The sequence below is a fragment of the Mus caroli genome, chromosome 13 (assembly GCF_900094665.2).
Source record: "Mus caroli chromosome 13, CAROLI_EIJ_v1.1, whole genome shotgun sequence".
NCBI classification, from domain to species: Eukaryota; Metazoa; Chordata; class Mammalia; order Rodentia; family Muridae; genus Mus; species Mus caroli.
Window position 1 is genome coordinate 53,437,972 of NC_034582.1, and position 25,795 is coordinate 53,463,766.

The 25,795-nt window shown below is 50.0% G+C and overlaps 1 protein-coding gene across 5 annotated transcripts in view; it reads right to left on the reverse strand.

The window, feature by feature from the left end:
* Positions 1–25,795, reverse strand: part of Klhl3 (kelch like family member 3) — a 118,529-nt gene that overhangs the window by 41,612 nt on the left and 51,122 nt on the right. For all 5 annotated transcript variants that reach the window (XM_029468306.1, XM_029468307.1, XM_029468305.1 and 2 more), the window contains exons 4-6: positions 23,334–23,455; positions 15,327–15,489; positions 2,459–2,568 (exon numbers count right to left, since the gene is read on the reverse strand). In XM_029468306.1, coding sequence (XP_029324166.1) covers positions 2,459–2,568; positions 15,327–15,489; positions 23,334–23,455 — 395 coding nt within the window. The remainder of the gene's footprint in view (positions 1–2,458; positions 2,569–15,326; positions 15,490–23,333; positions 23,456–25,795) is intronic.

Sequence of the window (25,795 nt, forward strand, 5' to 3'; positions counted from 1 at the left end):
ATATATATATATATATATATATATATATATATATATATTTCCCTGCTAGAACACAGAACTAGGTGACCTGGATTTGTGTTCCTGAGCCACAGTCACTCATGTCTGGCTCCAGAATAAACTGACCTTCTTCCCTTTGAGATGAGAGTGGTGCTGACAACCGGCCTTTACTGAGCACTAGGTTTCTCTCTGTCCCTTCTATTCCCCATGCCAACTCTCAGAGGGAGGTGCTCTTGGTATTCTTATTTTATATTTCGGGTGAGTTTGCGGGGTCATGGAGAGAGCAAGCAGAGACGGGGGCCAGGTTTACCCGAATGCCAGTCCCTGTGGTGTTCAGGAAGTGTGGATGGCACCCTGCCCCCCGGACATCCTGCCAGAGGAGACACAGACTCACGGTGCTTTCTGAGCAGGGTACGAAGGCATGGGTCCCAGAAAGACGTGCCCCCAAAAAAAGCTGGGAAAGAAAGGGCTTAAGGAAATAAAAGCTAACATACCCTAAGTCACAGTCTACTGAAGAAATCAGGGCAGGAACTCACGCAGGGCAGGAACCTGGAGGCAGGAGCTGATGCAGAGGCCGTGGAGGGGAGCTGCTCACTGGCTTGCTCAGCCTGCTTTATTACAGGACCCAGGAGCACCAGCGGGGATGGCCCCGCCCACAATCTCCTCCACCAATCACTAATTAAGGAAATGAACTACACTTTGAGCTGGCCCACCTCAACATTTACCCCCACCTACAAACTGCTGGAGCATGTGAAGAGGTGGGTCCTACAGATCCAAACTGCAGGATCTCCATGACACAAGGCAACAATGGGAGACCTGAGAGGAGTCCCACTGAGCACCCAAAATCGATAAAGTAGCAGAACCCAGCGGCCTCTGTCCAGACCAATGAATCATTGCAATAAACGTTTGCATGCAAAAAGGTGTGGGCAAAAGGGTATACTATGGGACACACTGTGACAAGCCACAGCTCCCACGACGAGATGGGTGATTTTTGGGTTTGTTTTCTTTAGTGGGCAAGGTTGTAAGGGCAGCTATGAAGGGACAGGGAGATGAGTTGGGTAGGGATGCATGATGTGAAATTCACAAAGAATCAATAAAAAGTTTTTTAAATGACAAACGCCCTACAGTCAGCTCTTATGGAGACCTTTCCTTAGCTGGGTTCTCCTCCTTTTGGATGGCTCTAGCTTGTGCTGCACTGATATAAAAACCATCCAGCACAGTTCATCTCTTCCAGCTGTGTCAACCTGGTGGCACAGATCCAGACAGGATAGTGAGCAGGGTTAGGCAGACGCACAGGCATCCACCCCGATTCTGGGGATACAACAGGAAGGAGCCTGGCTAGACACACCGCTCTCTCTGAAGGCTGTGTTTCTACGGTGCTGAAGTACAGCAGAGGCCTCCCTGAGCCCAGGGCAGAGTCTGCACTGCTGTGCTGTCTCCTGACAGATGTCATGGGGGCCCAGGACCCACAGTTCTAAACACGACAACTTTTCTTCCCAAGCAAACTTTCCCAGTGACTTGTTCCACCCCGTCCTCTGGACATGAGAGCCGTCTGCATATAAAAATCCTTTGTGTGGATTTTTCCTTGAATGTTTCCTCAGGAAAGTGGACAAAAAGGATTTGGGGAGAGGAAAAGGAGAGAGAGAGAGAGAGAGAGAGAGAGAGAGAGAGAGAGAGAGAGAGAGAGAGAGAGAGAGAGAGAGAGAGAGAGAGAATATCTAGGAATGGATGAAGAAAATACCCAAGGTGTGTTTCCCAGCACTGCATTGTGGGAAGTAGAGCCATCTCAGAGCGTGTGACAGACAGGAGGACATGGTGAGTGTCCTACATGCAGAGAGGAGCAGCTAACCCCACACACTGGGAGGGTGACAATAACCTAGGGTAGTGCTGACTTCCCACCAGGACCTCTACCAGACATTTTACACAGCACACAATTCCACTCCACCCCTTGGCTTCCCGGTGGGCGAAGTGGAAGCCAGCATCCTCACGGGAATCGAGGGTCGAGGAGGAGATCTGGGGAGAGTCAGAAGGACCCTACCCAAGATTGCACAACTAATTCTCGCGGACTAGAGGTGAAGTGTGGACCCTGCTGGTAATAAATACCTAGAGCACATGTAAGGTTTACTGCCCTAGACACCAGATCCTGAAGCAAAGACATCCTCCTCCTGTCACAGGAAGAATCTGGCACAGGCTGCTCTTCTGTACCTCGGGGAAAGCAGCAGCAAGGCCTTCGTCCAGGGCTGAAGGCTACACAAGGGCTTAGTGTAGGGCATGGTAGTCTGAGCACTCAGCCATTAGAAGCAGCTTTGCCATCATCCCTGTCATCTCTTTAAAGGATTCAGAGGATAACGGGCTTCCCTTTTTTGTTTGTTTGTTTGAAGGGTTTTGTTTGTTTGCTTGCTTGCTTGCTTGCTTGCTTATTTAAGTAAGGTTCGTGTTCTCCCAGGGGGCTCCACAGTACCTTCTCTTCTGAGGAGACCGTCAGCTTGTCGCTGGATATCAAGCTGCACACCTGGTCCAGACTTAAGCTCAGAAACTCTTCCCCCAGCATCACCTCTGGGAAGTGCTGCTCTGCTCCAAGACAAGAAGTTAAGACAACAAGGTTAGGCCTTGAGTGACCATGGGCAACCTTCAGGGGGGTGGGGGACGCAGAAGCTGAGGAGAAAGGCAGAGGTCCAAGGGCAAGGAGGAGCTGGAGGGCAGAGGAGAAAAAGACAGACATTCAGGCTGTGGGGGAGAAGGACTTTTAGTCCCCAACGATGGCGGAGAGGAAAGTGGAGCAGAGAGACCTGGGTTTATATTTGGTCCTCTATCTGTTAGACAGATCCAGGCACTGCAGGAAAGCCTCCCCGGACCTGCTTACATAATTGAGCTCATTGGCTGTCCAGGCGCAAGCACGGTGCCCCCTGCAGCTCAGCCACACAGAAGTGGTTCGGAATAGCCCCGTGACAGAAAGTCCCTGGAGTTCTTGTGGGACTTCAACATCAGGAGGTCAGAAGGCAGCATCGCTCTCTCTCAGGCCCCAAACCAAGCCTATCACTGAGTCCCTGTTTGACGGGATGTCCAGGTTAGTGTCCGCCCAGGTGATAACAGGTTGGCTGCGTGAACCCAGGGAACTGACCCCAGCGGCCAGCCTGGGGAGCTGTTATGAGGAGGAAAACCTGGGGTCAGCTATAAAGCAAGACAGAAGCCACAGGCCTGAGGTCCAGGGCTTCGGAAGGAAGCCCGAGAGACAGTTCCAGTCCTCATATCTTCCTGGGCCATCGTCCAGCTCAGTGTTCACTGAGCTGCCATCTGCTATAAAAGAAGGGACTAGGTGTAGCCTGGCTCTACCCTCCAGCCAGCATCATCGTGTCTGTGGGTTTCAGGATGAGGGCAGACCTGGAGGTGTTTTGCCAGCCTTTTCCATGTAAATTCACCCAGATGTCGTTTCTCAGTGTAGGCAGCCCCAGTTGCTCACAACACCCTCCTGCTGCCCCACTTTGGCTCTCTCAGCAGCCCCTCGTCCCACTGCCCCTTGCCTGGTAGCATCTTCAAGGACTCTAATGGGATGCACTCGTCTATTTCCACTGGAGTTGCCCTGCCCCATCCAGCTGATCTCTCAAATGACAGAGTCCTCCAGTCCTAAGAGGCTACTGAATAGCAGGCCTAATAAAACTACATAATCGGACAGTGGTGGCACACGCCTTTAATCCCAGCACTCGGGAAGCAGAGGCTGGCGGATTTCTGAGCTCGAAGCCAGCCTGGTCTACAGAGTGAGTTCCAGGACAGCCAGGGCTACACAGACAAACCCTGTCTCGAAAAACAAACAAACAAAAAAAAACCCCAAAAAACAAAACAAAACAAAAACCTACATAATGCCAAAGAAAATTAGAACATATTAAATCATATCCACATTCATCACCTCAACAAATTGGAAGGGAACTTACTCAAATCATTACTTTTAAAAATTATGTATGGGGCTGGAGAGACAGCTCGGCGGTTAAGAGCACTGACTACTCTTCCAGAGGTCCTGAGTTCAAATCCCAGCAACCACGTGGTGGCTCACAACCACCTGTAATGAGATCTGACGCCCTCTTCTGGTGTGTCTGAAGTCAGCTACAGTGTACTCACATAAGTATAGTAAATAAATCTTTTTTTAAAAAATAATTTAAAAAAATTTTTTTAAATTAAAATAAATAAATAAATAAAAATAATTAAGTGTGTGTGTGTGTGTGTGTGTGTGTGCACGCACACACACACACACCTAATTGTATATATGTGCACCACATGCATGCAGGAGGCCATAAAGGTCAGAAGAGAGCAGCAGATCCCTGGAACTGGATTTGCAGGCAGTTGAAAGCCACCATGTGGGTGCTGACAGCCCACCCCAGGTTCTCTGCAGGAAGAGCACGCTCACGTAACACTCTCAAGAGTTAACTCTAACCCCCAAACTATCGGCACGCCAGCCCTTCTCAAACCATTTCTTACAGAATTTACTTTTAATTTTAGACTGAAATTTTTCTCACACAGTGAGTTTCTGTATGAATTCCTACCTTCGTCTGGATTACCCACATGTTAATATTTTATTCTTAGATAAAGGAGTTATAAACATTTTCCCCCTCCCCCCTTCCCCCCCCATAAAGTGCAATCCTGGTCAGCCTGACGATGTGACTGTGGTCCGGATCACCTCCCCTGAATGGGGCAAACCAGCGAGCCCGACTCCTGACTGTCATGAAGAATGAGGGTCAGCCTTTTGGACTTTGCCTCTCTGAGCCTTTGGCTTTTAGGTCCTAGGAGAATCTTACAAACCAGCACAGCCAGCCTCTGGCCTTCGTATGCCTAGCTTTGGTTGGACCAAACATGGCAAATGGGAAACAGGAAGGTGTGGAGAAAAAGGGAGGTAGAGACACAGACATCTGTGCAGCGAGAAGGAACAGGACGCTTCATGGCAAATGGGGCAAAGCACCTAGGAAGTGCAGTGCAGCGTGATCCTTGCGGATTGGCAAACAACCCTGAAACCCCAGAGATAGTGAAGGCAGAAGACAGCCTCCTGCCTCCTGCCCATTCCTGCCCATTCCTGCCCCACATGAGAGGGTGTGTGACTTCAGCCTAGGTCCCTTCCTACTGTGGACTGCTCCTTAACCCTGAAGGAGTCGCCCATTGGAACTCCCTCCAGGAAGGCCACCCACGGTGCGGTGTCTAGTGGGAGGGGCACCAAAGGGAATGAGAGCGTCAGCTTCTCATCCAACACTGGTACCCAGGGAACTTGGTGGGGGGAGAGGGTGAGAGAGAAAGGTGGAGAGTGATCCAGGAGGAGAAAGCTTGTCACCCCATCCCTGAGCCTGAGGGGGCTGAGACATGGACTTTGAAAAGACAAACACGTGCGCATATAATGGCTAGAAGCCTGAGTCTCAGAGGCTGCTGAGCACAGATCCCCTTAGAACTCAAGATGCGCAAGCCCAAGATGAAGCTGGGTTGTTTTGATGAGCAGGACTTGTGCAGACAAAGCAAAGAATGAAACATTGACCCCTTTGACTGTGTAGCAAACAAAGGAAGCTAGAGAAGTCCAGGGGAAAGAGATGAGTGCCCATGGTAACAGTGCCCAAGGTAACAGCGCCATGTCTTGTGCCAAAACTGGAAGCAACTTTCTTCCAAGAGTCACAGAGTCTACATGATGCTGTGCCCTCTTGAGGGCTTAAATCATAAGGAAGAAAGGAGTAAAAATGAGTTTGGAATGGAAAGGGAGGGGATGAAAAGGGAAGAAGAAAGAAGAGAGGGGAGAGGCTGCGAAAAGGAGAAGGGTGGGAAGCAGAAGAGATTACAGGTGGGAGCAGAGCATTTCTCTATTCCACCTGAGGAGACATTAGCCCCAGCCTCCATCCCAGGGTTCCCTTTCTGTTAGCAACGTAAGAAGCAACGGGGTTAATGGCTGTGCAGCAATGGCTCAGTGGTTAAGAGCATTGCCCTTGCAAAGGACCCAAATTCAGCTCCCAGCATCCACATAGCAACGTAGGACCATCTGTAACTCCAATGCCAAGGGATCTGATGCCCTCTTCTGGCTTCTGTGGGCACTGCATGCAAGTGGAGCACAGACATACATGGATACACATACACACACATACCATTTAAAAACAAAACAAAACAAGATAAACAAATCAAGAACAAGGTGTGGCTCCTAACTGGGCTTCCAAGAAGGAAACCTATCCCCAGAAGACTGGGCCCACATTAACCATTTTCCTAGATATTCTCTGAAAAGCACCACTCTGCTTGTAGGCGTATCTCCTCAAGAATCATCCACAGTTGCCTGGTTTTTGATTGTCTTGCTTCAATGTATTTATTGTATTTGTTGTTTGCTCTTCGTATATTCACTTAATTGGGTAGATCCCCTTGTTATGGCTGCTGGTGGTTTTCTGATGCTGTTTTGACACAGCTCCTTGCTATGGATCCAGATTGATCTCAAAGTCTTATCCTCCCGTCTCAGGCTCCCAAAGGCAGGCATGCACAGCTACAGCAGCCCCCACAATGCATCAGCACGGTATGGCCATGAGCCTTGGATAAGCGAAGGCTTGGCTACAACTCACAGCCACTTTTTTCTAGACTTTGGTCTCCTCGTTGAAGAAATGAAATCCAAACACTTGAACTAGGTCTCGTTTTAGGGCTCAAAAACGATAATGTGCATTTTATCAGTAGGTCACGAGGGCAGGGAGGGACACGTTTTAATCACTTTGTCTAGGCTGAAAGGGAAAGTCTTGGTCATTCTCACATCCTGAGGACCCATCTGTTCAAGGAAACAGGACATATTCAAAAAGACACAGAAGTGGCGAGCCAGAAACACTGTACCACCCAGAGCTTGTATCGGGAGGATAAGCAGAAACAGAGGGGACCATCAGCCCTAGAAACACAGGACATGCACTTTCCAGGCAGGTCCCATCAGCAAATCCTGGACAACAGGCAACGAAAACAAACACACAGTCATTTCTTGCACTTAGTAGATTTTAAATTTTCTTGACTTCCTAAAATGAAATTTTCAAAAACAAATGTTTTATTTTGAGTGTTTTCTGTCCCCGAATGACAATCAACAATAAACTAAATGCTAAACTATTTAAACACTGTTTAAAAATGGTGATATGCATTAGTCTACTCTGGATTCCTTACGAAGCTCACAAGGTGTGAAGCCTACCAGCCTGTTCCCTCTTCACAGAGTCTAGCTGTAGGCACCACGGCTCCGATGGAGACACCTGTCCACAGCTTTGAGGGGCCCTCTGGGACTAAAGGTCCTGCCAAGTCTCTGGCATCAAATCTAATTCCATTGCATTCAACAAACTTTCTAGCCATGTGACTATCCAGTCTTGTGAGGCTACTATTTCTCACCTCTTAGTAGAATGTCTCATAAAGTCCTGTGAGCACTAAAATAAGCAAATATCTAAAACCGTGTTTACTGAAAACATCTGCACTGGCTGGTTTTGTGTGTCAACTTGACACAGGCTGGAGTTATCACAGAGAAAGGAGCCTCCCTTGAGGAAATGCCTCCATGAGATCCAGCTGTAAGGCATTTTCTCAATTAGTGATCAAGGGGGCTGGGCCCATTGTGGGTGGAGCCATCCCTGGGCTGGTAGTCCTGGGTTCTATAAGAAAACAAGCTAAACAAGCCAGGGGAAGCCAGCCAGTAAAGAACATCCCTCCATGGTCTCTGCATCAGCTCCTGCTTCCCGACCTGCTTGAGTTCCAGTCCTGACTTCCTTTGGTGATGAACAGCAATGTGGAAGTGTAAGCTGAATAAACCCTTTCCTCCCCAACTTGCTTCTTGGTCATGATGTTTGTGCAGGAATAGAAACCCTGACTCAGACAACATCCCTACAGAACAGTGACCAAGTGATATACCAAATGCGGTGTTTCTTCAGAAATCAAGAGGACCAATCTGGTGCCTACAGACAGGCTTGCTGGCACCAACAATCCCAACTGGAAGCCTGTGGCCAGGGCTGTTATTTTTCTTGAGCCATCTCTCCAGCTCCCTTCTCCCACTGAGTATCGCCAACAGAGGACTCTGGGCTAAACATCTCCTCTAGAAGAGGCACCTCGATATAAAAACAGCAGCATCCTGGGTAAATTCAGAGATGGCTCAGAGAACATTGAACAGAGTCTCCTGAGGTCCTGGGTTCTGTTTCGCTCCTGGAACTGCTAAACTTTCTGTACCAAGCTACCGTATGCTTATCTCAGTGTTGAAAGTCTTCCGGGATATTTATTTGACAATGTAAATATCAATCTCTCCACTTTAGAATCAGCAGAGCAGAAGATCAAAAAGACTACATCTCCTGCTCAAGTTCACACAATGGTAAACATAAAGCCAGGGTTTGAAACCAAAACCTGTCTGATTATAGTAACACATGTTCTGGAAGTACCATAGTCTTTAAGATGAAGACAATTCCCAGGGATGGAGAGATGACTTAGAGGCTGAGAACACCCGTTGCTGTTCCTGAAGACCTGGGTTCCATTCCCAGCGCCCACACGGGCAGCAACCCACAACAGACTGTAACTCCAGTTCCTGGGAACTGTCGCCCTCTTCTGGCCTCTGTGGGCACTGCATGCACTTGGTACACAAACATGCATGCAGGCAAAGCATTAACACATGGTTAAAAGGATAAATTGAAAAGGCTGTCCTGAGAAGGCCATTTGGGTAAAACTAAATATAAATACCTGAAACCCTAAACTCTCCCTCTTGGATGTGACAGAGATGGGTGGGGGAGGGACACACACAAAGAAACGGAGAGAGGAAGGCTGCAAATACGAAGAACGTTCTTTTTAAAGGGAAGATAGTCATCTTAGCCTACTGGTGCTCTAATCATTGTGGACTCATCCCTGGCTTCACAGCATAGACATACGTAGTGGATGGAATGAGATGTCCCCCCCCCCACCAATATTCTTGAGCATCTGAATTTGGTCCCCAGGTGGTGGCATCACCTGGGTGGGTTTAGGGGGTGTAACCCTGCTGGAGAAAGTCTGTCACTGGGGGTGGACTTTAAAATTCTGGTACATAAGTCAAACTTCTACAAGGTCCCCAGGCCTTTGTCGTGCTTTATCATGGCGACAGAAAAGACACTAAGGTCACCTCTGAATTAAGATCTCTCCCTGTCTACCGGGCTCGACAAAGTATATTCACCCATGTTCCCAAAGTCTGTTCTCCCCAAAACAGGGAAATAAAGTAATTTCCATATCCTAATCCCCCTACCTTATCGTGAGGTCCTTCCAAGATATGGGGACTGGGAAACCCATGGAGGCATGTGCAGAATCAAAGCACATGACGGGGAAAGAAAATCTTAGGAGAACTGCCTAAGTGTTCACCTCTAGATGTCCTGCCCCCTCCAACCCCCATGCTTCCCCTAGGTGCTCCCCCGTCCCCTAGTCCTTATTTCTGATTTTTGAAGAGCAGAGGTTAGCCTTCCTGAACCAGGACTTGATTTCCTCAATCCCATAGGTCTCTCTGCTCCAAGGAGAAGCTAGGCTTCCACAGGGAAGTGACAGAGCCCACCTTGATGTCTTCCCAGAAGGGTCAGGGCCACTAGCCCTCAGACTCCAAATATCATTTCCATGTGCCCCACAGAAGGTAGGAAATATTCTCCATATGGCCCATGTCTCATTTCTCATGATATATACGTATGCTTCTCCTGCTCTCTCAAGTATACACACACACACACACACACACATACACACACACACACACACACACACACACACTGCCATGAGCTCCTTAAAACTGCCCACTTATCAGTGCTATTTGGTGCGGTGCCTGGGTCATAGTAAGTGTTCAAAACAGTAAAAACTCCCACCTTCAGCTTCATCCTCTCCTCGAGCCAACTTGGATACAGCCCAGTTGTGAGAAGGGCCTCGACGGGCCAGAGATTCATGGTTTAAATGCCTCGCAAAACTTTTCTGCTCCTGACTTAATTACTTCGTTCCACCAAATGACCTAATTAATCAAAGGGGGGGGGACATTTCTCTTTATGAGCACACGAAATGAAATGGCTTTTCCATCTTGTGGCTGGAGGGTTTCAGCTCAGCTCTGGCAGGTTGATGTAAACAGCATACCCAAAGAATTTTAACTGCCAAGGCTTTAATGAGGCCCCATTAAAATCCCCTAAGCAGCCCCGCTGATGGCCCAGGCACATGGCCCTCTAACTACCAAACAACCAAGTCTCTGGGGTTAAAGATTAAACGGAACAACAATTACAAGGGATAAGGAATGGGTTGTGCAAACTTGAGAGTCGCCTTGCTGGTCTCCGACTACTTAGACGGGCTGGGATACTCTTTGCTGAGAGCCAGAGGTCTGCACAGTCAGCTTCTGAAGGGCCCACTCTCCCTGACCACACACACACACACACACACACACACACACACACACACAAACACTCACACTAAACATGACAGCAGCAGAGCCGAAGTCTCACACATCACCCTGCAAGCAGACTGGACACAGAAGAAGCAGGAAGTGCTGCTGCAGCTGCAAGAGCCAGGGTCGCTCCAAACAGGAAATCAAGCCATCTGCTGGGCAGAGAAGTGCGGTCCCTAGCCAGTGCTCCACGCACTGGGGGGCTGGAGACCCTTTCTACAGAAAGTACACAGAACTGGGAATCAAACTCAGAGCCTATACGCACTAGGCAAGGTCTTACGACTATACTGGATCTCCAGCCACATCAGTTTAAACATACGTTTTCTTGGGTCTAGTAACACTACCGAGATTATACCCTGCCAACTATAGTCCAAAATATTGTGCACAAGAGTGCTCACTTTACTGAGGGTCAGTAGGAAGGGCGCTTGTGGCTGAAGCCTAAAACCTGAGAGTTCAATCCCAGAACCCACAGGGTAGAAAGGCACAACTGAGTCCCATGAGTTTTTCTCTGACCTCTGCGTGCACCGTGAAACCCTGAAGCCCCCACCCAATATGAGATAAATGTAAAAATTAATTTAATGCTCGCTGAAGTATGGTCAATAAAACTGGAAGCATTAATATCCATCAACGGAGTATTAGTATAGCATCTCTGTCTCCCTGTCTGTCTGTCTGTCTGTTTCTCTCTCTCTTTCTCATGCCCACACAACACACTAAAATAGACAGCTTTGTTCAAGAGTCTGGATATGATTCTAAGATCTTATTTAGGTCAAATAAAAGCATAATGCGTAGGGGGCTGGTATGGTGGCTCATGGGTCAAGAACACTAGCTGCTCTTCCAGAGGACCTGGGTCAGACCCCAGCATCCACACGTTGTCTCACAACTGCCTGTAACTCCAGTTCCAGGAGATCCAATGGCCTCTTCTGGCCTCTACAGGCACACATACTGTATACAGACATGCATCCAAACACATAACATAAGATGATAAAATGTTGAAATGAAGTTGGGTACAGAGAGCATCTGTGTCCACCAAAACACATGATACATACGTTCTATAGGAACACCCAATACTGTGCCCCAGACCCCTTCTAAGGGACTGGCGGGAGAATGACAGGTGTTCATACCTTCACTTCTGACTGACAAGAAGATAACTCGTCTCGTACAATAGGATATATTTTATAAAGTTTAGTGCAGTGGTATGGGAATGTAACTGCAGATGTGGGAGACTTCCCAGGATCTAATACAGAGGCATTTTTAAACCTGGGGAGCATTTTCTCCTTTATTTTATTTTATGTGCATGAGTGTTTGCCTCATGTATAGCTGTACACCACATGAGCTCTAGGACCCTCGGAAGTCAGAAAGAAGAGGGTGTCAGACCCCCTGGAACTGGAATTACAGATGGCTGTGAGCTACCATATGGGTGCAGTGAATAGAATCTGGGTCCCCTAGAAGGACAGCGGGTGTCCTTAACCATTGAGCCATCTCTCCAGACCATAAACATGTTTTCAATGAAAGAGATACTGAAGGGTCCAGGGGGGACAAAGTTGCTGTGGTGTTTCACTCCCGGTGGGACTATTGTGCCTCTTGTGGTCATTCTGCCCATCTGCTTTTCCTGGACCGATCAGTGATGGGGTTTGTATTCAAGTTGAAATAGTGACAATATGTCAGAAAAAGAGCTTTCCGTGGAAACTTGTTCAGGGACAAACTGGGGGTGGCAGGCAAGTGAAGGCAGAGCCCAGTTGTCTAGAAACTGGGGAGGGGAGAAGAGAGACCACATATCCACCTACCTGTATTTCCAGATAAAGGAATCCCAGAATCAGGAGCCTTGAACTGGCCCCCTTCCTCAGGGGTTTGAACACCAGCAGTTAGAAGCCATGAGCTCTGGCATCTACAACCTGGACCCAGCTCTGAGGCCCCTCAGTACAGCAGCTGGGTCTGTCAGGGGGGATCCAGAGCCCAGACTTGGGGCTTCCACTACTGCAGAATATCGCTCTTGCCCTTCATCATTCCCGCCATCCTAAAACCAGCAAGGCTTTATTAAAACAGTCCAGGGTCGCTCAGCCCCATGGGTTGGCAGGCCTGACTCCTGGATCTGATACAAGGGATTCCCTTGCAATGTTGGCTCAAAAATACTTTGTAAAGCAAGACAGTCCAGCATTGTTTCTTGCGTGTAGCAGCAGTATAAAATGAAAGGTCTGTCTCCAGAAACAGGGATATCCCAAAGAACCAGGGTCCAGGGATAAACGGTCACGAAATGAAGCAGGCCCACGTCCGTCAAAGATGAAGGACCCAAGGCGTCATTCCAGCCTCCCTCTCTAAACACAGCAGTCTTGATAATTTCCTTTGTACTCTCTGTTCATTGGGCTTGGAGCTCCTGCATTATCCCCACACCTTAAACCCCCCCGCTTTACAAAGCTGAGGTTGCGCGAAGGCAGGCTGTGGGAAGGTCACAGGCCTGCATCACAGAGAGGAGGTTCCATGTTTGTCAAGCACGCTAACTGAGCCAGGGAATGTAGACATGGCCACCCGTGCAGAGAGGAGACAATCTCTGTGTGGCTAGGTACAGTGCAACCAAGAGAGAAGAAGACACCTATGTTCTGCTTCCCCAACCCCAAGTCTGTACCAGCATCGGCTGTCTGTCCATCTGTCTACACTGCTGGGATTTGGTGACACCGTGACACAGGCGACTAAGCATACCATTTCAGTGGAATGGGCCTCCTATCTCACTACCTGTCCTCCTCGCTACCCTTATGTGCAAACTGGAAGCTGTGGAAGGCAATGGCCACAGATGCTGACACTGGGTTTAATTCTGTCCCTGCCCTAACTAGTTGCCTCTCCTAGGACCATCTGACCTCTGGTTTCCTCAATGGTTGCATACCTTTGAGGAGTAGGGCGTTCATGAAGTGCTTAGCGTAAAAGGGTAACCAAAGGAAAAGTGCTAATAAATACTAGTCATGGAAATTCACTAGGCTACCAACAGACACGCGCACAAAAGCCACTGCCAGAAGCCAATTGCTTTGACAGCATCAGGACCAGGAAGCACCAGCACAAAGCATCGTCTCCACTTTCCTACAGGTCTAGCTTACCTTGAATTGGGAGGGGGATGAAGAAAACACAGTGCTTGTATGGATGTACGCGCTGGGTGGGTTAGCAGGGAGGGCTGGCGGAGGAGATAAGAAAGAAGGGAAGAAGTCCAAGCACCTCAGCATGAAACCTTCATCACCCTGACGCACGCTCACAGCGGGAGGGACCACACGTGCAGACACATCAAACCTGAGCAGCATCCTTCAGGAAAGGGGCCTCCTCCACGGGGGACCCTCGTTAGGAAAGAAAAGGTGGAGGAAGTACCGCATAAGCCAGGACGGATGACAGACAAGCAGCAGAGTTCAGGACACCAGGACTGAGAGCCAAGGCTACCAGAGTAGTCCTTCACAGTGTTAAGCTTCAAGGACATCTTCACCGTTGGTCATGTGTGTGTCCACGTGGAGGATGGACATGCCACATGTGACCATTGGTCATGTGTGTACCTGTGCATGGAGGATCGACAGTCTATGACCCTTGGTCATGTGTGTCTTCCCATGAAGGCCCGACAGTCTATACCTGGAGCTGATTAGAGAACCTAAAGCAGCAGGATGCATGCTTGTCACCTCACTGTCACCTCACGGCCACAGGGACTGCAGCACAGGGCAGACAGAGGCTCCTCAGCCTGTTTCCTAGGTCCCGGCTAGACAGGAAGCAGAAGAGAGGGGCAGGCATGGCGCTGTTGATCTGGCCATGGAATGAAATGAAGCTCTCCTCTGGTAGACAAGGAGGCAGCGATGCACCGACCTAGCCATTAAGATGGCCAGACCCATTTCCTAGATAACTCGCGATATCCTTCCATTTCCTGCAATGAATGCTGAGGGAGAGTGCCCTGCTAAGCATCCTGGATGACATAGTTACCTCCAATTCTTCTGCCTCCCAAGACTCCATTTAAATTCCAAGATAACAAGTTCTCCAAGGTACGGAGTTGCCCAGAAAACACACTGCCAGACTGAGGCTCTTCCAGCTATGTCTAGTGTAGGTGGCTACACTCATATTAAAGAAAAAGACAGTCGTTCGCTGCCTTTCTGGTGTTTGTGAACATTTTTTTCTAACTAAAACACCTCATTGTAATACACTGGTTGGCTCCATTATGAGGACGAGGTGTGGGGAGGCCGGCGTGCGTGAGGGAAGTCTGCAGAGACCCAACCTTATCCTCCCAGAGAAGTCAACGCTGTTGTCCAAAACAAATAAATTTAATAGTGTTCACAGTTTTCTGAGGTGAATGGAGGAAGCCAATTTGTGAAGTTGCCTTTTGTTTAGATTTTATATTTCTTTCTAATTGTGTGTCTCTGTGTGGGTCTGTGCATGTGAGTGCAGGTAGACTTGGGGGCCAGATCCCTTGACAGAGTGATTGTAAGGTACCAACATGGCTGCCGGGAAGTCAGCCCTGGTCCTTCAGAGCACTGTGTGCTCTCAACTGATGAGGGGCCTGCTCCATCACTTTGACGTGAGTCTGACTGCACTCTCACCTTCGGTGGGGGTCAGTTGGTTGATTTGTTAACTTTGGTTTGGGCTTTGACATGGGGTTTTATCATGTAACCCAGACTGGCCTTGAACTTGTGGTGATCCTCCTGCCTCTGTGATGCTGAGTCACAGGTGTGTGCCACCAGTCCATCTTGCACTTTAATTCCTTTCAGATTTAAATCAATGAGTCTAGAAATCGAGACAGTGCGCAAGAGGTCACTTGTTAATCACTGGGAGCCTGGAGCCTGTTCAACTTCCAATAGCATCTACATGGAGCGATAAGCAAAGAAAAGTTGCCTTAAACAAGAAAAAGACCCATTGCAACACTAAGCTCAGTTAATGCTACACACATGTGCACACACATGTGCCAGGTGACTAAATCCATGAGCTCACAGGAACTCGGGCCGCCCTGCCTTACCTGCATAGGCGTTCGCCTGCTGCAGGAGGTCGGTGCACGTGTGCACATCTGCAAAAGCTCGGATGCCCAGGCAGTTGGTGGGATGCAGCTGAGACTGCAGGAAGTCACAGCAGTTCTGTCGCACATCCATGAGCTGCAGCAAGCTGGCTGCTGGAAGCAGCACCTGTGAGAGAGATAGAGAGTGACCCCCTGAGACACCCGCTCCCACATCAGGAGCACCCCCTCCCCCAAAATCACTGTCCTTTCCTGCTTCTGTGACCTTACACTCAAGATTTTCTCATGACTCTCCACTGCCCTCTCACTGAGTCCAAACTTCCCAGCCTGCTTTGCCCTTGGAGCCCCGCCCACAAGGGGAGTCTCAGTATCATTCCAACCTGTAAACCTTTCCAGGGTTGTCTCTGTAGCAGGACCTTAGTAAAATTCAGGTTTAGGTTCCACAGGCCTGAAAGCTCACTCATGTCTAAGAACTTGAGTGACCTTGTACATGCTGGACCTTGTACATGAACAGTGAGATCCAGTGTGTGCACACGTGCAACACAAGTATCTTGCATGTACAGCACACACAGAAGCTCTAAATACTTGGCCACATACTGGCATCACCCAGAGAACTACACATCCTGAGGGATACAGGCTACTGTGTGCCCTTTCTTCTGAGATTAAACCCTTGTATCTTAGAGGAAAGCTTATGAAGACAGGGGGTGTCTGCAGGGAAGTAGAACAAGAGGGTGTTCTCAGGAGAGGTGAAAAATTCCATCCTTCAGGGAAGCTCTCAAGCTAAGGAGGAAAAAAAAAAAAAACAACAACTTTACAGCTTCAGGAAGTCCCTGAAACTGATCAGATCCACTAGACCCTCCCTCACTATGCTTGCATAAGCAGTGAGGTCTGGGGAGAGACACTCTTGGGCAAGTTGAACTGCCTGGAGGAACCAGCAACCAGCTGAGCTTCCTTCAAAGTACTCCCTGTGACCTACTGAGCCGCCTGCAAATCATGCAGGAAACTCCTGGTTCCGGCTTTCTTGAGCTGCCACCCATGATGGGGTGGGCTTCGGTGATACAGCTGTCTTTTGAGTCATTTCTGCTCCTGTGAGTGACCCCAGTAAAACGTACTGGTTTTACCAAGTTAAACTTTGGGGACATCTGTTCTTTGGTCTTTCGTCAGTTCCCTATCTGGGGGAAATAAATGTTTACATCTCCCCAGAAATAGTGTCACACAGCAGGTGTGACCTGGTGTGGAGTGATATTTAAGGTTCCCTCACATGCCTCTTTAGCAAGCTGACTCTGGGACCCACTGCCCTGAAGGCTTTAGTGTGCTATTCTCACTTAGAAGGCTCTTGCTGAGTTGCTCACTACCTAACTGCTACGTGTCTATGTGCCAGACCCTGGCTAAGGTTCTAAGATCCAATAGTAAGCAAAAGAAACCACATCTTGTTTTTATGGAGTTTCATCTGACTGAAAGAAGAGAGTCATCCCAGCCAGTATGCACTTGGGTGGCCCTCCTTACCAACAGGTTAAAAAGCAAAGGAGTCCTCCGAGTGCATGCTCAAAGAGGAGAGCTAAGTTCTCTTTGGAAAAGTCACAGGACACTTATTCTGCATCATGGAAAAAGGAATAGTTCTTGCTTGGGTGTGTGCGCACATGTTTTTTCCTAAGAACCAGGGGAAACTGGCTTGAGCAAGCCTGCTGGGCACTCACTACCAACCCTTGCCAAGCTTCCCACAGCTGCCCAGCCTGCCCTCTAGGTCATAAAAACAAGACAAACGCCCTGCCCCACTGGGCTCCACTGTCCCTCTCACTGTGTGAGAGGCAGCAGCCGGGATACCTTACCAAAAAAGAAACTTGGGTGAAACCCACCCACTCGGCACCAGCTCCTTGTAGTGCTTCCCTGGTCCTCTGTCCTTCCTCCCAGCTGCCCCACCCCCACCCCAGTTCTCAGGGAGAGAGGCTAAGCCAGACCAACTCCAGCTGTTACCATCTATAATGACTTGCCCCAGGAAGACAAGGCTGCAGGCATGAATGCTTTTGTTCTTTTTAATTGGGGAATAATGTGTGCCTTTTTTGTTTTTAATAATTTAAATGCTGGATGCTGATCTTCTCTCAAAACATCTCTGAGCCCTCCATATAGACTTCCATCCCCTCTGTGTGCTAAGGCCTAAAGCCAATCCCTGGACAAGGATCATGCCTGGTCCTTGTCCTTCCACAGGGGGTAACCAACTGTCCTAGTCCGAGAGCACCAAGGGACACCCCAGAGCTTCCAGTGCTGTAGGACAGTGTGCCCTGTTCCTCCTCCTTGCCCAAATGCATCCACTTCTGCCACCAAGAACTCCACTGTGCGTCACACTAAGCCAGGTGTCCACAGGGAAGGCTTTGTCTAACAGCTTCTACTTCTCCCTGGAAAGGCCGCTCCCCTCCTCCCACCCCACACACTGCCTCCCTCTTGCCGTGTCCCCAGCAAGACTGAGTTAACACAATGTCCTTGGTCTTTTCTGGCCCACTGATTCATTTCTGAAGAAGAGAGAGATAAAAATCGACTTAGCCTCGGAGTTGTAAAACTGTAGGCGAACCCAAGGAGAGCCCAAATCTGGCCGCCTGAGCTCCATCCCCACCAGGCTGCCTCCACCCGACTCGGCAGCCATAAACCTGGAAACTCAATTAACCTGTGGGCCACTCGGCCTGGCCATACAGATCCCAAGACCAGATTAGTTCCTGCCAGCCAGTGAGGTGCAGATCCATTTGCCACTCTCGCTGGGTACACGCTAGGAGTGGAAGGCTCTACACCATGTGACCCCGCAGAGCCTCTGGCCAATCATCCCGGATTGTCTGGCCCTGATAGTTTTAGGACAAGTTCAGAGGGTCCCCTTCAGTTCTAGGCAACCTGGAACATTTATTTATGCTAGCATAGGGCGGCAGGGGAGGGGTTTCTCTTGCCAGTAACTCTCTGGATGGTTGAGATTCCTGCCTATACCCAGGCTGCGTTCCCTGCCAAGCCCCAGCAAGACCATGCCGGAAACACACCCTCCCTTCCTTCCCTCCAGAAAGACAGCACAGTTCAGTGCTTCAGTTTTCAAGCTCATGACAGCCAGCTTGAGAAGTACAATAACAAATTATTTCCTGAACTCGTGCCTTAGGTTACATTCTAACTTAACACTTGTGTGGGCAGACTACCCACACAGCTTCCAAGTTCCCTACTGTAGCTCACAAAACCCACTTAGCACACAAGAGCTAATGAGAGTGTCCACTCCCACCCTCTCTTTACTTGGCCTCTCCTACCTGAGAGTGGCCCCTCCTACCTGAGAGTAGCCCCTCCTACCTGAGAGTGGCCCCTCCTACCTGAGAGTAGCCCCTCCTACCTGAGAGCTCCCGGGACCTGGTTTCCCCACAACGAACTGGGCTGTGATCTAATGGCTAAAGGCCCTTTTCTGCCCTCCGTAGCTTCACTCTGGACAGGAAGAAGATTGGAGGAGGCATGACATTAAAGGAAAGGATGGGGAGACCAGGAGATAAGCCACCTTTCATGCTCTGTTGCTCGGGGATAGACTGAGGCGCTATCAGATAGGGCCATACACCCAAACCCAACTTCCCAGGGGAAGGTAACAGGTCGGTCCCATCCTCCACATCAGCAGGACTTGAGGGCATTTCCTCTTCTCTACTTCCTGAGCCCAGCTCCATGCTTTGAAATACACTGTGAAAGTAGAGAGAGCCATAGCATGGATGCTGGCCGCAAAAGGAAGGAGGAGTTAGCAGGAACTACCCATCGGCATGGAAAATTACCCTTGGTCTAAAGCAACCAGCTTGCCTTTCAGCCCCTCTTTCCTAAAGCAGCCGGGAATGGCCCACAGCAAGTTTACAGGTCCCCTCGGCTTGTAAATAGCCAGCCTTCCACTTCTGCTGTGCCGGGCCTGTCTTATTTGTTCTCTCCCTATATCACAAGAAAACACAGCAGAGGATATCCGTCGCAGGCTTTGCTTCCTTTTGCAAAAACAAAAGGAAATGCCCTGCCTCAGAAAACACCTAGTCCTGGAACTCTATGGGGGGGGGGGGGGGGGGGGGGGGCCCCCCGGGGGCGGGGTTCTGGGGGGGGGGGGGGGGAGGGGGGACGCCCGCCAGTGTGCCAGGTGAAGGGCGACCAGAGAGACCGGAAGTGCTTATTAGAGCCTTCTGCGGGGTAGGGAGGACTAAAGAGTACAAGCAAAGTGCAGATGACCAGGCAGCGGGCAGCAGACGATCAAAGCGTCACTTTCAGTGTTCCCATTTGCTGGCCATGTGGCCGAGGACAATGACCTTAGCTCTGTGAGCCTCGTGCTCAACAGTACAGTGGGCGTGGTCACGGTGGTGGTGTAGGGAGAGAGCCAAGCTGGGGATTGTGGCTATAGGAGTGAGCAACACCACTAGCACTGGCAGTTTTGATTATAATTAACCGCTAGGGGCAGAAACCTAGGCTCAGGTCATTCGCTTAAGAAATGAGTTCAGGGCTGGAGAGATGGCTCCGCGGTTAAGAGCACTGACTGCTCTTCCAGAGGTCCTGAGTTCAATTCCCAGCAACCACATGGTGGCTCACAACCATCTGTAATGGGATCTAATGCCCTCTTCTGGTGTGTCTGAAGAGAGCAATGGTGTACTCATATACATAAATAAATCTTTAAAAAAAAAAAAAAGTTCAGCCCAGCCACACAGGTTAGTCAGAGGGAGCCGAGTTCAGGTCCCCACTCCTCTTGTGCTGCCGTGTGTGACTCAGCTTTCTAAGCCTGTTTGAATATCATGTGTGTGCCTAGGAAAGGGTGAGATTTAACTCTCAGGGACAGTCTCAGTAGGCCCCTCAGGGGACTCCCAGCCTGGGTTAGGGGGATGGGCACAAAGACAGAAGAGGCAAGCCAGACCAGCCCCTCTTCCTCCAGAGTCTGGCCCAAACATTTCCTGAGTGTGGTCTGCGCCCCTTCTCCTCCTCAGGCAGGAGTGACTACTTCCTCCTGGAGACCTCCACCAGACCCTCCATCTGTCTCTGCCTACAGAGCAGCTGTTCCTTGGGGAAGCAGCCTGTCACAGCAGCTTCTCTGTGGACGCCATCGTTGGCTGGTGCAGGGTAGTAGTTCGAGAAGAAAAGTGCTGAATGCCTGTCCAAATGTGGAACAAGATGAGTTTCCGTGCAGCCCAGCACACGGGAGGGACAGCCTGTGGCCCTGTGCCTTCTAGATCTAGCTTTTCCATCCCTTGATCCTCAGCAGATAGTCCAAAGGTCCCTCTCCTCAGAAGAATAGCTGGTGCCTAGTCCAGGCCTCTGTCCACGCCAAGCATTCTGGGCATATCCCAGGAGCCAGGAGGTATATAAAGTATACTTTAGGAGAATTGCCAGCCACCTGTAGATAAGATGGGGTTCACCCCCGCCCCCTTCACCATGGCTCCTACTCCCCACCGGGCTACCTGATCACCTGTCCTCAGTCCCCGTCAGCATCAATGCCTTCTACATCAGCATCAATGCCTTCTACGTACATGTCATATGTATACGTATGACGGCATCTCCCTGTTTAGGTAATGCTGTGCACCTGGTGCCAGGCCCTGCTCTAAGGCCATGTCAGTATGTGCACCCCTCACACCAGCCCTGTCAGAGTAAACCCTGTTGTCACAACAACCACGTCTATAAAACGAAAACCCTGAGGCAAAGAGAGATCACCTGACTTGCTTTGGTATCACAGCCAGATAATGAGGGGAGCCAGGGTTTGAGCAGGGGCAGTTTATGAATACCTATGTAGGACCTCTGCTGATGGAGAAGACTGAACTTGGCAGCAGGGTGTCAGGGAAGTGGAAAGACCCCAGCAGATGGGGGAAGGCACAGGGCAAGCACTCAGAGTCAAGGGATTCTCCTCAGGCAGAACCGGGAGCCATGCTGAAGGCAGCCCAGGGCTGTCTCCCCACTAATTCCTCTAAACTGCACTAGCCCCTCCTCCTCCCTGCTCTCCCCCCCCCAAGACAAATTCGTTTTTTTTTTTAAAGTAATGGCAACATCACTTTCTGTAGAGCTCTCTCATATCTGCTGTCATCATCTTGAAATAATGCATTTTATAAGCCAGAAAGATCAGCACAGGGTTAGACCAGAATTGTAAAAATTACCTTTTTACTGGCAGATACCTATTACTTTTATTTATTAATTAACGCCTTAATTTCTTAATACCTTAACAATAAATTATTATGTATTACTGTTTTATTGCTCCTAACATCTTATCCCTGTCAGGAAGTAAGGACCAAAACAGAGCCCTTTCTAATTATCCAAATTACACATTTTAGCGTGTATATAGTTTGAGCCAGGCATGGTGGCACACACCTTTAGTGTCAGTACTCAGGAGGCAGAGGGAGGTGGATCTCTATGGGTTTGAGGCCAGCCTGGTCTACACAGGGAGCTCTCTAGGCCAGCCAGGACAGTGAGACCTATATTTCTACAAATGGTAGATTAGCCCAAAGTGCTATGGTAACTATATAAAAGCCGGGAGACCTTCCTGGCACCGCAGGCTATGCAGGGACAATGAAATGTGCCTCACTCGATCTGCACGCCCACGCCTGACCCCACATTAGCATCCTTCTGCCTACCACACATTCCTCAAGCACAGACTGAAGCTCAACTCTTAAAAAAAGATCCTTCCCAAAATCTTCCTTCCTCCAAAGTGTCCCCTGGCATCCTCTCTCACTGCTGGACTGTGCACAGGCGTGACTCGTGTCTTTCTTTAATGGATGTCATCCCCACACTGCAGACACCAGGGGACCAGTGCTGTTACAGTGCTGGCAAAGGGTGTGGCAGGTAAGAGGAATGGTCAGGCTAAGTTGAAACAACAAGCAATCGTCAAGCCAGCCTCCCAGACAGCTCCAACCTGGAGCTTCAATAGGAAATGGGCATCCTGATCACTGGAGGGGCGTTAGCTAACCCTTCGAATCACACAAATTCCTGTAAGGGCAGAAGAGTGTAAGTACCCTTGTCTGTTCAGCCCCGTGATCAGTGGGGGTCAAGACTGCCCCTCCCCAGTCATCTCCCCAACTGAAGCACAGTATGCGTGTCCTCTCTTGGGTCCTCTGCCTTTCCGGGCTCCAGATGGCAGAGGGCCAGGCAGGGTTAAGAAAGAGGGGGAAAGGCGCACGCTGCATGTCATCACCACACTCTGGTGAGACTCCGATCTCGGGCTCGGGGCCTCCAACCTCGGGCTCCGGGCCTTTGCGTGACCAAGACTGTAAGGTAAACAGCACAAACGGCCTCTCACCCCCTGAGACACAAGGGCAGCCTGGGGAGGAGAGGAGTCTCTGAGCTTCTGGTTCCTCCTTCATAAACTAAATACAACCTGAGCTAAAAACTCCTCACTCCATGTTGGCGGTTCATCTAGGCTCCAGCCACTGTTACCTGGCAACAGGCAGGGATCCCTGACTCACTGTGAAAGGGGCTGCTTGCCCCCTCCTCTCTCTCTTGCTCTCACTCTTGCCCCTTACCCTCTCTCTCTTCCCATACTCCTCACCTCCTCTCCATGTCGGCCTCTACTCCTATCTCTCAATATCTCTCCCTCTCCTCCTCCCCCTCCCACCCCCCACCCCCGCCTTTCCTTTTCTCAACTCCCCTCCGCATGTCCTGAATAAAGTCTATCGTGCTGCTGGTCCCTCAAGGAGAAAGGATGCCTCAGCATGGGCCCACAGAGACACCCCTTACCCCCACACCATACCACGCATGCCACGCCTCCATCAAACATATCTCTGGTCTCTCCTCTCTTTTTATAAAACGCAACACTCCGGGGTTGGGCTCATGCAGAGGCATGACATAACCTGCGGGTGAAAAGCACAGCCTACGACGGGCATGCGCTGAACAGACAAGGGGGACATTCTTCCGCCCTTACGCTGACTGGCACGTGCCCAGGTAAAGTGACGTCATCCTCCGCAGCCTCGTTTCCCGTTTTTGTGACCCTGAGGAGCTGTGAGGGTTAAAGGGCAGGACGGTGATCTGGCGGGTCCTGAGTGGGTGGCACTGGGCCGCTGGTGAGGTTACCTGCACGTTCTCTTCCGTCACCTCGATCTCTGCGGTGTAGATGTAGTCGATGAGCTTGCTGAGAGTCTGCCCGTCCACGTCCTTGATTTCGATCTTCTTGGCCTTGCTCTCAGACATGTCACCTGTGGTTCCACAACAGAACAGAGAAGGACGGGAATTTGGTACCTGTGGCCAATTTGCCTCCTGCGTTGTCTAGGAAACGTGCGGCTCTTGCCTGTGCCCCCAGAAACCACTGGAGAGAGTCAGGCACAAGGACATCAAGGTCATAACGACCTTGGTTCACTCATACACCAACTGTAGGCATTCTGTGTTCTGCCACCTGTTTCTGTAGCCCAGGCTTTGAGCCGTGCTTAACTCTATCCAGGGCCAGGCATGGAGAGCAAGCTCTTAACCAGCCCTGAAGGAGGGCAGGTCTTATAAGAGGAGTCTAAACATGCACAAATTATCATGACAACATGAAAAATTAGTATATGTTAATTGCTAACTACAGCCAAACACTGGGTGAAGCACTTTAAATTCTTGCCTCTTCCAAACTTCACAGAAATGTGTGATGGTTGTAAAAATTAGCCTTATTTTACATAGAGGGAAGAAAAAAAAAAAACAAATCAAACAAGCCAACAAAAAAGCAAGGCTCAGGAAGGGATCTCATTCATTTTGTGGTCAGACATCTAACTGCCACAGTGGGCTGAAAGGGAGTCTGACTTCAGAACCCATAGCTTTAAACACCATGAAACAGTCCAGTATAGAAGCACAGAGAAGGGACACAGACCACACCTGGGAGCTATAGGAGGCCTCCTGGGAAAGCATATACTTCTCTGGGGGTGGCAGAATGAAGAGAAGAACTTCAAGAGACAGCAAAGCAGGGAAGGAGGGGCCGGGTGTGGGCCGAGTGTAAAGGAGAAAGAAGCCAAGAGGATACTGTATCTGAGAGACAGTGAGTGAGAGGCTGGCGTGGCTGGGCACAGGGCACGGAAGGAAGCTGGAGAGGTACAATCACACAAGGGAGTTTCATGACAAGGGTGACAGCACTGAGGTCCTACCCAGGAGGAGGATAAGAACAGGTGGAGTGTCCTTATTGAGGACTTCATACATGAGAGCTGACTCTACATCATTCCCACCCTTCCCTCTCCCGCTGCAACCCCTCTCATGTGCCACAACTCACTCCAGAAGTCACGGCCTTTTCTTCCACACACATATGTCCACATAAATACAACCTGCTGGTTCAGGCAGTGTTGCTAACATGTCTCTGTGTTTGGGATTGACCATTCAGGATAAACTATGGGTGTGGGGTGGGGAGGGTCCTCTCTGGAAAGGACCACCTCTCTCCTCCTCCTCCTCCTCTTCCTCCTCCTCCTCTTCATCCCTCCCTTCATCCGTCCCCCCCTTTCTCTCTCTCTGTCTCTCATTATTAACTGCCTGTAGCTCTTCATCTACGGATGAAGGACCCCATCCCTAGTGACATGTCAACTGGCGTTATCATTTGGAGGTCCTGTACGTTGTTAGGATTTCACAGGAAGCAGCAGCTTCCTTGTCACAGGTAGAAGACACTGTTTCTCAGCAGACACGTCCTGGTCCTCTGGCTCTTACAATCTTCCTGCTTCCTCTTCTCCAGTGCTCCCTGAGCCTTTGGTTACAAGGGCTGTGATGTAGCTGTGTTGACGGGGTGGGGGTGGGGGGATAGACACTCTATGATCAGCTGTCCTCTAGGTTTTGTGGATTTCTCTGATGGTCTACAGAAGGGGGTTTCTGGATGAAATCCTGGATGCAGAGGTGGAAGGGAGCTGAGCTGGAGGCAGGAAGAACTTCTGAATGTCCCTGGTAATAACCCAAGAAACAGTACGTAGGCAGGAAGCAAGAGCAGTAACAGCACCACATGCCCAGTCACAAGATCCCGACATAGAACCAAGCCTCCTCAGCAAGTTCAGGGACTTGAGGCAGCACACAGCAGAGGCACAAATCAGAGGGCAGTGTGGCACCAAGACATGACACAGCCAGAAGCCCTGGTATCATCCTGCAAACAGCATGATGACTGTTCTCTCTCAGACTCATGCCAGCACCTAAAAGATTCGGTACAGTACAACACTGGCCTCCCAACGCCCAAGAAAATATGGTGCAATGCAATACGTGGGCTCCTGACACCCACCCCCAAGCTACGCAGTCACACTATCAGTCCACAGTACCCACCCTGCCACAGCTCCGGATCACATGACTCAAACAGGGAAAGTGGGTGGTGTTGGGTTCTTCAAATCCTGCCTGCTAGTCTTCTTGTCAGACAAATGAAGCCAGGAGCTAGCTCCTATGTCTTTCCCTTCTCTGGGACTGTGAAGGTCAACAACGAGAACTAACTGCGTCCTGAGGCAGGAGACTGGAGGCAGGAGGCAGGAGGCAGGAGGCAGGAGGCAGGAGGCAGGAGGCAGGAGGCAGGAGGCAGGAGGCAGGAGGCAGGAGGCAGGAGGCAGGAG